Raw genomic sequence first — 14251 nt, forward strand, 5'->3', positions numbered from 1 at the left:
CTCACCTGTTTCGTATCCATTAATTATTAATACTGTTTCCTCCGCTGCCAAGGCCGCCGCACCTGCCTTGGAAGAGCCGGCTACGTCACGTGGACACCTCCGGCGATTTTGGCATCATCACCGCAATTTGTCGCAACCAAGCAGAAATCTGCAAACACGATGCCCTCGGAAGTTGGCAGAAGAAGCTCACCTAGTTCGCAGCAGCCAAGAAAAGCGGCTAGACAGAGTATTTTGTCAAATGACGTGCTGATATGACGCTCTGACTCAGTTTTCGGTTTCCTATTTTCTATTTTCACCATGGGCATCCGGGCGTAGAAAATAACACAAGAGTATTCCATCAACCACCGGCGGTTCTTCTAGTGGCCAAGCGACACTTCCTTTTGGTCTTATCTGGCTTGCCTTCTGCTCACAGAGTGCAGCAGATATGTCTGATGGCTCCACCAATGGTGCCCAGCTAAAGACTTCGACTTGTATGGCTTTCCGCAGCGCCCCCAAATTATTAAACCTGGCCCCTCCTATCTGAAACTCTTGCTGACCGGCCATTTAGCCTCGAAGCCAACATTCCACTTCGTTGCTGGCCTGGCCTCGGGGCTCTCTTCTGCCGTTCTCCTCCAACCCGCAGACCTCCTGAAGACTAGAATCCAACAAGCCCGCCAAACATCTTCCCTCCTCTCCACCGTTCGCAAAATCCTTGCATCGCCCCAACCAATCCGCGGCCTCTGGCGAGGGACACTACCCTCAGCACTTCGAACGGGATTTGGGTCCGCTCTTTACTTTTCTAGCTTAAATGCGTTAAGGCAAGGGGTAGCAAACCGGGGGCCAATCGTCCTACTCAACGGCGACCGAGATGCCAAGTCCACACGCACATCCGCGCTTCCGAAGCTCTCCCACACAGCAAACCTCGTCACCGGGGCCATTGCGAGAACGGCGGCAGGGTTCGTCATGATGCCTGTCACCGTCATAAAAGTACGCTATGAGTCGGACTATTACGCCTATCGCAGCGTTTGGGGAGCCGGGCGGGATATTGTGCGTTCAGAGGGGTTCCGGGGTTTATTTTACGGCTTTGGCGCGACCGCTATCCGCGATGCGCCGTATGCCGGTCTGTACGTTGTGTTTTATGAGCAATTGAAGAAGACTCTTGATTCCCTTGGCTTTGGTGCGTCGACGACAACCACCCCGTCCACCTCTGGAGAGCCGACTGGCAAGGATATCTCCAAATCGCAGCCTGTTCCCTCATCTATATCGGTGAATTTTGTCTCCAGTGCACTGGCTGCCAGCTTGGCGACAGCTATCACCAACCCGTTCGACGTGGTAAAGACACGATTGCAGCTTATGCCAAACAAGTATCGCAATATGGTACATGCCGTGCGGCTAATGCTCCGTGAGGACGGGGTGCGGAGCCTGTTCGGAGGGTTGGGTTTGCGCATGGGCCGCAAAGCAGTCAGTTCCGCACTTGCATGGACTGTGTATGAAGAACTGATTCTAAAAGCAGAGAAGAGGTGGCCGGATCCAGATAACGTCGAGCAATTAGCGTCATGATCGGCCTATTTATTGCTTCTCGTTCTACAACATCAGCGATTTCACGCCATTTACTGGTAATATAATTCGTTTGAATATATTGCGTTTCCTGTGCATCGAGCATTTTTTTGGCATATACCCTTATGATCCCGTACTACCTTTTGAAAGCAAGGTTTTGGGAAAAAGGAAGGTCTTTTGGGCGGTTATTCTCGCGATGTTCTACAAATTCACTGTATCATATGGTTGGGAAAAAGGCACGGATTATGCATTCAAGCTGGCGGTTTTGAAATGATGTAAATTAATATTATTATGATTAAGATCCCTCGCCATGTATACACAGGCCCAAGCAAAATGAACAAAGTGTTATCAGAAGTGATTGCGTCCCACATAGAATCCCTCCCTGATCGGCACAAAGAAGATTCATGGAAACATAACAATTAACTACCCCATGTAAAATCAGAATAGGACGAATTAAAATATTAACAATTAGTACGCTTCTAAACTCAGTAATACTAACCATACCTATAACAATGTGCAACGAAATTAAAAATGTGTAAAATTAAGGAAACAACTATTTTATAGCCGGCAAAGTTTCCATCACTGAATGCAAAAGGCCTGTCAAATATTTCTCACGTCTACCCGCCTCGCTTAACGCAGACTCAGTAAGTAGCGTTACATGGTCGCGTATGCCTAGTGACGCACTAAAGTCATCGTGCTGTCCATTGTCTCTCATTGGTGATATGAATCCAGACTCCGCACAATCTGACGCTGAGGTTGGCGATTTGGTAGAGGAAGGAGGGGCATTCCCGTCATATGCCCAGCGACTGTGGGGACTGGGGGAGGTTGTGGAAAGGTATAGGCTAACAGTGCTATGTAAGCACTCGAGGGTTCGTAAAAGCAGATGGAGAAGGAGCCCTAGGTTCATGCTAGATGTGGCAGTAAGCCCGTATCGGCCTAGCTTAAATGTTGGGAGAGATGGGATGGGTAGAGGCAATGGCAAAGGAAATGAGGAATTTGGGTGAGCTTTAAATTGCGGACGATGTTGTTGAAAATATTGGTAAAGAGGAACCACGAGTGTTTCGTAGATGCCCAGCAGGCGAAGGTAACAGGTAAGTGTAAGGAGGATGGTTGCAGGCTCTTGTTGCCGTCCGCTCTTGTAGCTATCTTGTGAATTGGACGAGCCTCTCCGCCGCAAAGGTGAGGACTGAGGCGTGAAAGGGTAGATGCTAAGGGGTTGGCACATTGTCGTAGTCGCCTCTTGGTATAACTCTTGCACTATTTTGATGAGGGTTTCGCTTAACAGGAAAATCTCGTCGATTGCAGTGGTTGGAGTGGTTGGGGTGGTAGGGATGGCGATAGCCGCGGAGAAAGGGCTGCTGGGGGAGGACATGAGATCATTGGGATGTACCGTGCCATCGCAGTTGATCGATAAGCTGAGGAGATTATCTAGTTCCAGATGAAGCTTTGAAAGCTTGTACATCGGCGAGTTCATATCCCCCGTATAGCTGCAATCACTAGGTGAAGTGAAAGCCTCCGAGAAACCAGGTGCCGAATTCGGAGCGGGGGAGGAAGACAAAGATGTACTGTCGAAACCCATATGACTGGCGTCTTGGGGAATTTGCCCTGTAAGAGCCTTTGGTCCCGAGGAATCTAAAAGCCATGCGAAATCGATTTCTGCTGGATGTAAGGTGGTTTCCACAGCAGGCGCAATGGATACACTCGGTTCGTCGTAATTGAAGGGCGCTTGCAGTTCGTAAATTGCAGAATCTCCCCCATGGAGTTGTGACGCAATATGCAACGGCAGCGACGGACTCCCAGGAGGTGTCATGTTATGCCCTGCTCTGTTGTTAGTTCATGACTCGACCCTATCTTTCTCCATGAACGTATGATCCACATACCGGGCCATTGTTCTCGCATAGCTGTGGGAGCGCTTAGGGGTGCTGTGCTGATTCCTGGATAGAGTCAGCTACTCGAGTTCCACGCAATCAAGGAATGAAATGAATGAAGGGTGCTATTTACCTGACGAAGACGCGCACGCTGCATGAGGCTCTCTGCACATACATACTTCTGCATGGTGGATATCCCGGGGAGTCAAGCTCTGTTGTTCTATAGCTTTGTCGAATTGATTAGGAGGTGGTTGGAAAACTTGAAGTGATTTTGGTCTTCCCAACTTCATTGTCGCACTGAATACACAACGTATCCCAATGCGCTCGCATCGATTGCAGCGTTCTGAGCCTGGTGTTCTTGTGCACTTGCTTTTTAAAGTATGGCATCTGTCGCAAGACGTCCTCTTCTTGCCAACTCTATTTCGGTGAATTGGTGATGGGTTCATGTTGGAAGGTTGAATGAGCATTGACCTCCAAAGGAGCAAATCCAACTGAGTGTTTTGATTTTGGATCTGAAATAAAAGACATCAGGGTGGTTTCCCCGCGGCATTTGTAGTACATTTCCACCGCACAGCTCCACTCATAGAACTAATGCTGCCCCTCAAGAAGAGAAAAGTGGGTGTAAGGGTGGCTGTCATCCTGGTCGTCGCTTGGTAGTTCCATCTAGTGGCTGTAGTAGTTCGGAACGTAATGGTTAGAATCCTATAGCAACCCAAGGCGCTGTTTGCCGCAGACATCCAACCATTTGCGTAGGGTAAGCGGTTGAATGGTTGATAGCGGTTGGGCGCCTGCAGGTCCCCTAAACTTAGTTAAGGGTAGCTGCCGTTTTAGTTAGGAATCCCCCAGACGCATTGGCCAATAGCGGGCCCAACTGCTTGCAGGAACTCCGGAAAAGCGCCCAGCATCCGCTACCTGTTTCTGCAGCTGCTCTTGAAACCAACCTGCCTACCCCCAAAAGCCGCCAGAAACACCAGCAATCATGGAGGCTAAGTGTTCTAAAATTGTAACACCCATGTACAAATTAGCTGCTGTCTGCATAACTTGTTACCTAAATAGATTGTCCGAGTGATTCAATGACCCCAACCCCAGTCTTCCATGGATGCCCCCCTTCTTAAGCCTTGCTCGGCCCTTCGCCTGATGATTCAACCGGTTCTGACATCGATGTTCTGACACAGATGGTGCGGAACGTACGACCATCAACTATCAGAACCTCACAGCACTGCGTACAATAAATGGGCATAAATTGAAATAGTTTATCCTTGAAGGCATTCTAGTGCAAGTTTCCTTCAGAAGCGAAATATTTGGTCAAGGAACTAGACATGGCATGGTCAGTTAATCGCGGGGGCGCAGATTTTCGGCAAGCGTGGCAGTGCTTTCTGGGTAGCTGTCGAGAGTGGTCAAGGTAAAGGGTAGGGTTTATTTCGCCTGCCTTCATGTGCTCCGTCAGTTAATAATATTTATTTCATCACATTTTATTCGTCCGGAAGACTAGAATTTGGCGTTCTAGTTGGAATCTGCATATGTCCAAGGGTGCCCTAGAAATATTTGATTTGAATGAAGTCGAACGTAACCCAAGAGCCAACACTAGCGGAGGGGCAAGCCGATATCTACATTGAAATTGAAAACGACACACTTGTGACAATCTTGTAAATTCAAACGATGCACATCAATCGTCCCACCCACGCCGATTCCACCGTCGAGTAGAATCTAACAACCTTGACCAACGTTGGACAAACGAACAGGGAATAGAGATTTTTTCGCTAACCGCCTGTAGTAGCTATAGTTCCATCAGCGCATTTTTCCGTGCCAACATCTTCAAAAGCGCTTATGCAGGGGGTTTGACATCCGCGAGAGAAAGATAAGGGGTGTCGGAAGTTTAGGCGAAGTGGGGCCGTTGCTCTAATAGGTGATTTCAGATAGTGAATAGAGGGAACTTAGCTTATGATAAATGTCCCGAAGCGGCATTATTTTTTTATTTTTTTTTCAAGATGTGGGATTGCTTCAAGACAGTTAGTACCGCTTAGCATATGGGTAGCAAAGGATTCTCTACAAGGCCTGCCGCAAGGAACGGTGAGCATTGGCCAGCATTGGCCTAGCCCCTGGGGGGCCAATGGAGACTTTATTTCCTTGAAGCTATCGCGTTGTAGACCCTGTGATGGGGCTTGAGCTAATAGAATGTGAGTGAGATTTATTTGGATCTCTGGGTGACGTTTGCGGCTCCGACTTGTAGTAATATGTGATTTCCATTCCAATCAGTCAATACCCATCTGCCTGGAATGCGATGTTTGAATCTGCGTACATGTTGTTTAGTTAATAAATTATGCTTCCCACTTGATGGTGGTCAAACGGTAGTTGCCAGCATCTACAGGGATATTGTGTCGTGTAAGAGAAGCATTCAATGTTGGCCCTGATGGATAGTTCATAGACAAATCATAGTTCTGGATGGAGCGCGTGATTATGTTTTTGCCGGTTAATAGCTTTCTTCATTGACGTGTTGAGCGTACCAGTGCTATTTGGTATGCATTTTCAGCATCTTCATAACAGTATGTAGTGCTGGAATGGAGCAAATCTCTGGAGGAAATGAGCCATTCAGGGACATATGAAACGCCAACATGGAGTGCTTTCCCCTAGACATTACGATTCGGCCAAATTGAAGCCAAGGCAATCATGTTTCAAGACGTGAAGAAGAGGCATGCTGACATACCCGATGATGCGCAGGCGCCGCACCGAAAGCGGCACAGATTCATCTAGGGACAGCCAGAGCGGCGATCAGAACCTGGCCCACGATACAACACGCGCATCATGGCATAGGGTACTCGGGAATTCCCGACAAAGCGAGTAATATCGTGGGCATCCGAAAAAAGGGTCGCAATTAGCCCTCAGAGGAAACCAACTGAGGAAGGGATTTGCATTCTTCCGTTTGAGCTACGCATTAGCCTGTGATGTCTCTCTTTGAAACATAGTGCTGATCTGCATCATGGGTAGATATCGGAGGGTTGGATAACTGAAGCCGTGCAGGGCATCCTGATAGCCTTGCTACCACAAAAGATAGAAAGAAAAGAACGAAAGAAAATCACCGCTCCAGCAGACTAGTCCAACCATAACGACTGTCAGCAAGTAACAGTCAAATGGGGCCAAAATATACATTTGAAACGTAGTTTCAAGCAAATCTAGGTAAACAAATTCAAGGATAATGCAACCAAAGTCTTTGGCCGCTCGTTAGGCTCTTTGTGGACGGAGAAGTTGCTCATGTTGAAGTTGGGGGCGTGTACGAAGAGTGCTTCTCAGGGTATACAGTACAGGGGAAACCCAGTCCGGCCATTGGCAAATGGCATTCCTTGGTATGGCCGGTGTGGAAGTCTGAGAGAAAAGTGAGTGGTAATTGTTAGTCCATCGGTAGAAAAGGTGAGGTTGATGTTGGTGTGCTTCCAAGGAAGGTTGTTTCTCAGGATCACGGGATTTAACGTGGCCCTAGTGGAACTATAAATATCTCACCCCAAGGTTGATCAAAGGGCGGAGTAGCAATAGAAGCATGAACTTGCAAGTTGAATGGTTGCCAGACAGACGAAGTTAAATACGATGGTAAGCGGGGGCGGCATTGTGAGGAATGCGAATTCGAATGTATCACTCCGCTTGGCTTTTCAGGTATCTTGGTTCTTTACAGATCTATAGCATTCAAAAAAAAATATTTAGATATTAGGGATTGAGGAAGATCTAATTGCTAATGCATTTCCTGCTCTCTAAGGTTTAATGAGTTCTGAATGTAGCACTTTCCGGAAGAGTGAAGGAAACGGAAGTAATTATTTGTCCGTTAGCTGGCCGCTGCAGAGACAAATAAGTGCGGGGAATGCACCAAGGGGTTGGGGTTGACAAGATAAAACTGGTTTACATTTTACAACTCAGGGCCTCGTGACACCATGCTGCGCCGCTTGATAAATTCTAGGGAAAAAAGGCATTTCTTCGTTACACATCTGTAGAGGTATTTAAGAGCGAAATAACAAAATTGCAACTGAAATCAGAAAGAAAAGAGAACAAACAAAAGTAGAGAGTACACTCTACGTGTGCGGGTAAATGACAAAGAATTTATCAAAGAAATTAGACACTAAGCATCAAAACACCATAGCAAATCAAAGCAAGAAAGGAAGAGGTTGGAGACCAGCAGGGTGGCAAAAGGTTTGAGGGTCGGGGGCGCTATTGGGGGACGGGAGATAATAGGAATCAAGATACACACGTCTGCTAGGCCTGTAAACATGAAAGCGCAGATAGACATCAAGTTAAATAGACATGAGAAACTACTTGAGACCGCATGACAGAAGAAATCAGATGGAGAAGATTTTTTTACCACAATCCCCAACCACTCTGTCGCCGGGGCGACTTCTTCCTCGTTCGAACCAAAAACATCTCATCACGATCTCGAACTCTGACACCAACTGGTGGCTGTGGGGAAGGAGCAGGGGCAATCAGAAGTCTTTGCCCTTGTCGTAGCATTTTAGTGTGTTCGAAGAGTTCTTCCTGCTCATCGTCTGTAATCCAGCGTTTGATAAGAATGAATTCCCTGTCACGCTGTGGTTGTTTTGAAAAGAGAAATGTTAGCCGCTAGCCATTTATTTATGCAGGGAACAAAATGTAAGATAATTTCCCTTTTGAGGCAGAGTGAATAAATTTGACAAGTGGGAATCGGATAGTTAGAAGATCAATTTAATCAATAGATGGGAATACTCACGTCATCCCATTCCCATGGTATGTGATAAGCATCTAGTGTATCGGGTGATATGTGTTGGCTGGAGACCTGAAGAAAATTGTGAGCAGAAATACCCTTGGAGAAATATAAAACGAGTAGAAGAAATGGGAGCGAAGGGATAACGTACCTTGATAAAAGTTGGCTTTACAGGTGCTTGAGCAATAGCTTTCGGTTTCTCCTTCTCTCCCTTGAGTATTGCAGTGATTTGCTCATCAGTATAACCGGATTTTGCGAGCGTCGCCCTAGCACGATCTTCAAACTCCTTGTCTGCCTTTTCTTTCTCCTTCTTTTCCCTCTGCTTCTTTTCTGCTTCCACTCTGTTGTATTCATCGATTGCTTGCCTTTTTAGTTTAGCTTCGTACGCTCTCCGCTCGGCCTCCTCGGCTTCCTGCTTGGCTCGCTCAGCCTCTATCTTCTCACGGATTCGTTGTTCTTGCTCTTTTTCTGCTTCTTCCTCTTCCTTAGCCTGTGCGCGTCTCACAAGGACTTGATCGTCGATGTATCTCTGGGCTTCCAAGTCATGCTGCATCTGCAGTAGTTTTTCTATTTGTAATTCGTATTCGATATCCCGGCGAGACAAGCTACGGTCCTTGTCGCGACTTGACCGATCCCTGCCACGGTCTCTATCACGGTCTCTATCACGGTCTCTGTCACGATCCCTGTCACGGTCTCTGTCGCGTTCTCTATTACGGTCCCTGTCGCGTTCTCTTTCGCGCTCCCTTTCGCGCTCCAATTCCCGCTCTCTCTCGCGAATTCGTTTTTCTCGCTCCTTCTGTAAATCTTGGATTTGTTCGTCTAATTTTCTATTGCGCTCTTCCAGCAAGGCTTCTTCACGTCTTTCCAAGATTTTTAGCCTCTCCAGCCGGACGTGCTCTTCGATATCCAGGTGCGGGGAATGGGCAGAACGGGAGCGGGGCCGCCGGTGGCGTCGCAGTTGCTCCATCTGTTCGTCCAAGTCTACCAGGGCACCATCTTCGGCGTATAGTCTTGGCCTCGCACGAACGTGAGAGTGGGAGCGTTCGCGACTCGGGGAGCGAGCTTCGTTAACGATGAAAATGTTGCCATCTCTACCCTGGGGGCCTACTGACGAAGCACGAGTACGTCCACGTCTGGGAACCTCCAAGTTATCTACTCTAACTTCTCGCGGACGAGAATGCTGGCGAACTCTGGGGCGTGCTCGAATCACAAATGAGTCCTCGTCCGAGGAAGAGTAGCCACCACCACCGAAGATAATATGAGGCGGTGCCATATTTGGAAGTCCCCGCTTGGTCTGGGGTGCAATCCTCTGATAGAAGGTCAAGTGACTACTCCTCTCTGTAGCTACTTCTCTTCCTCCAAGGTTCAGTATAGGGTCAAAAATGTAAATATTGACAAGCAGGCTCAACTCCAGGTGGAAAGGTTAAACGGTAGCCGGGATAAAGCTCAAAGCTGGTTTGGGTCTTCTTGGATGAGCAAAAACGTGGAGGAAAACTAAACTCTCCTGTTGGAAAGTGGGGTAATGGCCCTCTTCGTAAGGGGGCATAGACAGGATGGCCGTTGGACAGAGAACTTGATGGAGAGAAACTGGAGTCGGAGCAGGCGAGCAGGCGCTTATTTTATCTCAGTCAGTCGCTTGGGAGAATGCTAGCTTTTATGGAGCTTAGAGGGATGAATGAACCTGAGAAGTTTGCTGAGGGGTTGGGATGCGTGTGTCAAAACGGAAGCTCGACAAATGAACGGCGGTTTGTGATTCGTGACAGTGACCGTTAAAGAGCCAGCGATCGGGTATATAGTAGTTAAATTAAATGTGTGCCTTCAAATAGGTCACACAATTCCAGAAGCCCAACTACGGGCAGAAGAATGGTTGAAAGAAATCTTGTAGATAGAATAGCGAGGAGGATTATTAATTCGTGTCGGTGAGGGAGGATTTGGCCATTTTTCTTCGCAGCCAGGCCAATTCAGCAGCTGATTTGCTGAACAGAACCGGTAGGCTTTCGAGGGTATCACGTTCGCTCCATCTTTGGACAGAAGTTGCTTGTGCACTTCGGGCCCTGCTTGAAGAGCGGCACTGTCCAAGGATTAGGGCTTAGCGGGGTCCGCCCGCAGATTTTGGGGGCCAGAAGAAGCCCAGAAAGGAAAAATAACGCCGTCAACTTGATCCTTGGTGGAGCGGTTGACTTGTCTTCTCAGCCTCAACGTTGCCAAATCAGTTTGCCCGAGCGTTATAATTGGCCGTGAAAATGTTAAACGGGATGGCGCAAATCAGAGCTCCTCCAGTCTGTCCCCGCCGCCCAAATGCATCCACCAGATTGGGCGAGTTTGCCTGAATCTTCCAGGCACCAACTGGGCGGTTGAGGCTGCCTGGTGGTGGTGGTGGTGGGAAGAGCCACGAATGACAAAAAAAAACTTCATATCATCTTGTTCATGTATGTATCTTGCTTGAGATCTGGTGTCCTGTGTCGCATGGAGAGGAGAGGGCAAGCCATTCCCCCCACAAACAAATGTTAAAAACCCTGGCAAGGCTGACTCTGCGCAGGAATCCGCCCTCATTAATTGCCAATCAAGGTTAAATAAAATGGAGCTCAGGCAGCCAGTAGATGGCGGGCTCTTTCTGTGCAGACTTGCCCTGCTGGCCGTGGGCGTTTTGGGCATTTTCATGGCAAGAAAGCGGGTCGGGAATCATGCAAATGTTACCTATAGATGGTTGCTTGGAATTCTGAAGATGGCGACAGGTTTTTGTTGTGGTTAGTTACCGCCGTTGAGTTTGCATTCCGCATATTCATCATTCTTCAATTGGGTCTCTCCATTTACCCTCTTTGCATTGTGTCCAGGGTTTCGGTCTGTTAGTTAACAACAAATACAGCCCGCCCTCATTTAACTAAACAGATTGATTTGAAGACCCTTCCTTACGCTGTAACTGCACCCTCGCCAGTGGACATTGGTAACTGGGCTGTTAACGTAGTCAACACCAGTCTAGCTCACGACATCCCAGTTGGGCAGATATGCAGATGACTGCTTTCCAAGTTATGTTCGATGAAGTGTCTGGGCAGTTCATATCGTCGTGTCTTTGTCAATTACTCATTTAGTTGCCTGCCTGTTGCCTATGAGAGGCAAAGCTTAATTACGCATTCTCTTCTTTTTTTTTTTTTTCTTAAATTCGTATCATTAACATGATTCCTAGATTCCTAAGAATATACATCACCACTATGATATGCTCTAATACGGAAGTCCCTGTCCATTCAGCGAGAGCCTTGGAGACGTTTAAGGGTATGCTGACGAAATCTACAGCCCAAACTTCCACTTCTTTTATCTTTAGAGCCTGTGTATTATACATATGTTGCCCGAAGAGATTGCGAGATACAACATTGATAGTACCTAGTACCTACACCCTGCGCGGCCTTACGATTTGTCCAGCTCAGGCCCTGACTATACTTCAGCATGGCTATTGCGGGAGCCTCCCTGAGACAAAGTGCCTGACATGGCATAAAAATGCATGCAAATACTGAAATAAGTAATGCTGATGATGCGGATGTGGCAACAAAGAAAAGAAAAAGGAAAAATGCCTGTAGAACGTTACAGCCGCGCATACATGCTGTGTTTGACACTGGTACAACAACCAGGTCTGCGTAAACACCCGGCCCAACAATGTGATGACATCCCCTGGTGTAAGTATCTATCTGACCCTTTCTGGTAATTAGACAGGTTGGATCAATGAACCAGATTTGACTTCATATTGAGGAGATTTTAGGAGGAGAGGTGGGGGAGGGGAAATATTTGCAATGTATCAAGCTATATCTCCCGATCTGGTTAGAGAGATAGCAAATGTGGTTGTTATAACAATAGCATTTTAATGATATAAAGATCATATCAAACACGTAAGGTAGACATCTGCCTGCGGGCAGCTCCAATTGTAATTAAGCTTGGTGATCTTCTCCATAACATATCTGTACGTAGAACCTCCATACCGCAAGCCGCATGGGTTTCTGATCGTAACGCCACAACGGTTTGAACCAACAGGGCAACTCAGAGTCTCGAGCTGGCCAGAAGAACAACAGTGCATACATCCATCCGGTCGATCTGCGCTGGGCGTTTCTCCGCATCCACGCTTGCCTTGCTCGGGGGTTATGCAAGACAGCGACAAGACCCTTCGCATCGGCGCTCATCTGAACTGGGTAGCGATTCTAAATGGCATTATTAAACGCCCGGCTGCATCCCATCCAACACGGCGAACTTCATTCCCCAACTGGGAAAATTTCCCGGGCATATAAATTTAACAAGCACGGTATATTTCTCAGATCTTAAATTCCATTTTTCACATCATCTTCGTCAATCATCATAATCATGCCTTGCCGCCAGTCTTGAATATCTGGTCCATATGTTGCATGCTATTTTTATGCGTTGTTTCCAGGTAATGCAGTTTCTTTTCGAGATTGGATATATCGGTTTTCAGGTCGCCTTTCTCCGTCGATAACCGTTTGTTCACGTTCGTAATGGGGTTTGCGACAAACCTAGAAAATGTCCCAAGGGAAAGAAAGAAAGATCTTGTAAGTCATGATTGCTTTCTTACATCAAGTCTGCTAAGAGACTGCATAGCAGGGGACAAAGCACTCAAGCCAAGAGCACGCCATACATTTTCCCAACCCCTTCATATATATTTGTCTCCTTGGGTAATTGGCTAATTTCGCTCGATGTGAGTTCTAACAAGCGCAATTCACGCTGTTTCCCCGTAATTTGTGATTTGACGATGTTGATCTGTTGCTGTGCGGCGATGGCCCGCGATTCAATTTCTTGCACGAGCTATATGGTTTTCAGGAAGCGCATAGAATGTTAGAGTGGTAATAATTCTTCTATAAATATGCGGAACTGCGAGGACTGAAGACGAGGGGGTATGGGCTCACCTTTTGGAGAGCTTCTGGAGGGATAGACATGTTGAGATAGGCGCGTTCGCGCGGGGATGGCAGGAGGTGCGCGCTCGGGGCTTTCGAACGGAGGTCAACTGGATACGATACGATGAACGTAAGCTGTCAATTGAATAGTAATGGAATACTGTGGTTTGGAATAAACGACTCCATTTGAATCAACATCACGATAAATCACATGTATCCTGGGAACGAGGCGACAATTAGCGTATTTTTTAGCGTGTGGTGGGATGTTTTAGTGTAATTTATGTAATCTATTCACTTGTTCATACGAACCACCTACTAAGGGCGTGTTCGGTTGCACGGTCCTCTGTTAACCTCTGTTAAAAAGGTCCACTTAACAGACCCTAGTTACCCGCGGTATTGAAATTATCTACCTGAAAAAGGCCTTGCATTCAGTCTGCCATCATTATAATCTCCACTTACCTGTGATTAGAGTTCAATAGTGTAATTAGATCAAATAGTGAATAGTTGTAACTCAAATAGGCAAGGTGAGTATGATGTAAGATTGTGTAAAGCTGTCACTGTCTGCCAGCACTCAGGTGTTTTGCAGACATGGTTTTATCTCTGATAAGTGAGGCAGGCCGGATTCCTTCTTATCATTATATATATATATATATATATCTTCTTGTTGAAAACTGTCAGAGATATGATAATTGACATCATGAAGAACTTCAATGATGAATATAAGAATGAATAATTAAGAGAAATACTGCTATATTAATACTATTAATTAGTCACTTAAATTACTATGTATTCTGTTTCTCAGAATAAACATGCTTTTAATATCTTTTAAGATCTGATTTATAGACTGACCGTGTGACCGTGTCTGAGATCAGAATCAGATTTTTTGATAGTCTCATTATCAATTCAACTGATTTCATTACACAGTTTTAACATTAGATAGTAGTCTCATACTGTCTCAGTGAGACTTACTGTCTACTCTTGTTACATTTTTCAAATGAGATCATAATTTTCACTTCTCAATTTAAATTATTTTTATTGCTTTAAATGACTTTAAATCTTATTTGAGTGTTATCAAAAAGTGTTACTTTTTAAAAAATTAAAAATAGTCTAAAAAAAACCTTAAAATGTCTAAAAATAGTAACTTTATGTCAAGAATGAGACTAAATGAGATTAAATGAGATCACTTTCTCATTTTTTTCAAGTCATGATTTCATTTTAAGATCTGATATATAGTCACTTTG

At 46.2% G+C, this 14251-nt stretch overlaps 5 protein-coding genes across 8 annotated transcripts; 2 read left to right on the forward strand and 3 right to left on the reverse strand.

Moving 5' to 3' along the window:
* The first annotated feature begins 30 nt into the window (after positions 1 to 30).
* On the forward strand, positions 31 to 2054 carry BDBG_02334 (solute carrier family 25 member 38). Its single transcript, XM_002627617.2, has 2 exons — positions 31 to 470; positions 548 to 2054. Exons 1-2 carry the CDS (start codon positions 425 to 427, stop codon positions 1537 to 1539), a joined length of 1038 nt encoding a protein of 345 aa, XP_002627663.1. The 5' UTR covers positions 31 to 424; the 3' UTR covers positions 1540 to 2054.
* Positions 1771 to 5343, reverse strand: BDBG_02335. Of its 2 annotated transcripts, XM_031720746.1 has the most exons (4): positions 3690 to 5343; positions 3538 to 3630; positions 3417 to 3470; positions 1800 to 3354 (listed from the first exon to the last, which is right to left on the reverse strand). In XM_031720746.1, the coding sequence occupies exons 2-4, from the start codon at positions 3575 to 3577 to the stop codon at positions 2090 to 2092; spliced, it is 1359 nt and encodes a 452-aa protein (XP_031577014.1). In that variant the 5' UTR covers positions 3578 to 3630; positions 3690 to 5343; the 3' UTR covers positions 1800 to 2089. The 2 variants fall into 2 exon arrangements, with proteins under 2 accessions (XP_002627664.2, XP_031577014.1); XM_002627618.2 differs by having other exon boundaries at positions 1771 to 3354; positions 3538 to 5334.
* A 1575-nt stretch (positions 5344 to 6918) lies between these two features.
* On the reverse strand, positions 6919 to 11177 carry BDBG_02336. Of its 2 annotated transcripts, XM_031720747.1 has the most exons (4): positions 9803 to 11157; positions 8273 to 9734; positions 8128 to 8193; positions 7102 to 7967 (listed from the first exon to the last, which is right to left on the reverse strand). In XM_031720747.1, the coding sequence occupies exons 2-4, from the start codon at positions 9392 to 9394 to the stop codon at positions 7743 to 7745; spliced, it is 1413 nt and encodes a 470-aa protein (XP_031577015.1). In that variant the 5' UTR covers positions 9395 to 9734; positions 9803 to 11157; the 3' UTR covers positions 7102 to 7742. The 2 variants fall into 2 exon arrangements, with proteins under 2 accessions (XP_002627665.1, XP_031577015.1); XM_002627619.2 differs by having other exon boundaries at positions 6919 to 7967; positions 8273 to 11177.
* Positions 10089 to 11524, forward strand: BDBG_16543. Of its 2 annotated transcripts, XM_031724477.1 has the most exons (3): positions 10089 to 10601; positions 10661 to 10868; positions 10988 to 11524. In XM_031724477.1, exons 2-3 carry the CDS (start codon positions 10700 to 10702, stop codon positions 11134 to 11136), a joined length of 318 nt encoding a protein of 105 aa, XP_031577016.1. In that variant the 5' UTR covers positions 10089 to 10601; positions 10661 to 10699; the 3' UTR covers positions 11137 to 11524. The 2 variants fall into 2 exon arrangements, with proteins under 2 accessions (XP_031577016.1, XP_031577017.1); XM_031724478.1 differs by having other exon boundaries at positions 10090 to 10868; positions 10988 to 11351.
* On the reverse strand, positions 11253 to 13287 carry BDBG_02337 (prefoldin subunit 1). The gene is made up of 3 exons (XM_002627620.2): positions 13023 to 13287; positions 12755 to 12921; positions 11253 to 12632 (listed from the first exon to the last, which is right to left on the reverse strand). The coding sequence occupies exons 1-3, from the start codon at positions 13050 to 13052 to the stop codon at positions 12464 to 12466; spliced, it is 366 nt and encodes a 121-aa protein (XP_002627666.1). The 5' UTR covers positions 13053 to 13287; the 3' UTR covers positions 11253 to 12463.
* Between the last annotated feature and the right edge of the window lie 964 nt (positions 13288 to 14251).

Source organism: Blastomyces gilchristii, assembly GCF_000003855.2.
Source record: "Blastomyces gilchristii SLH14081 genomic scaffold supercont1.3, whole genome shotgun sequence".
Taxonomy (NCBI): domain Eukaryota; kingdom Fungi; phylum Ascomycota; class Eurotiomycetes; order Onygenales; family Ajellomycetaceae; genus Blastomyces; species Blastomyces gilchristii.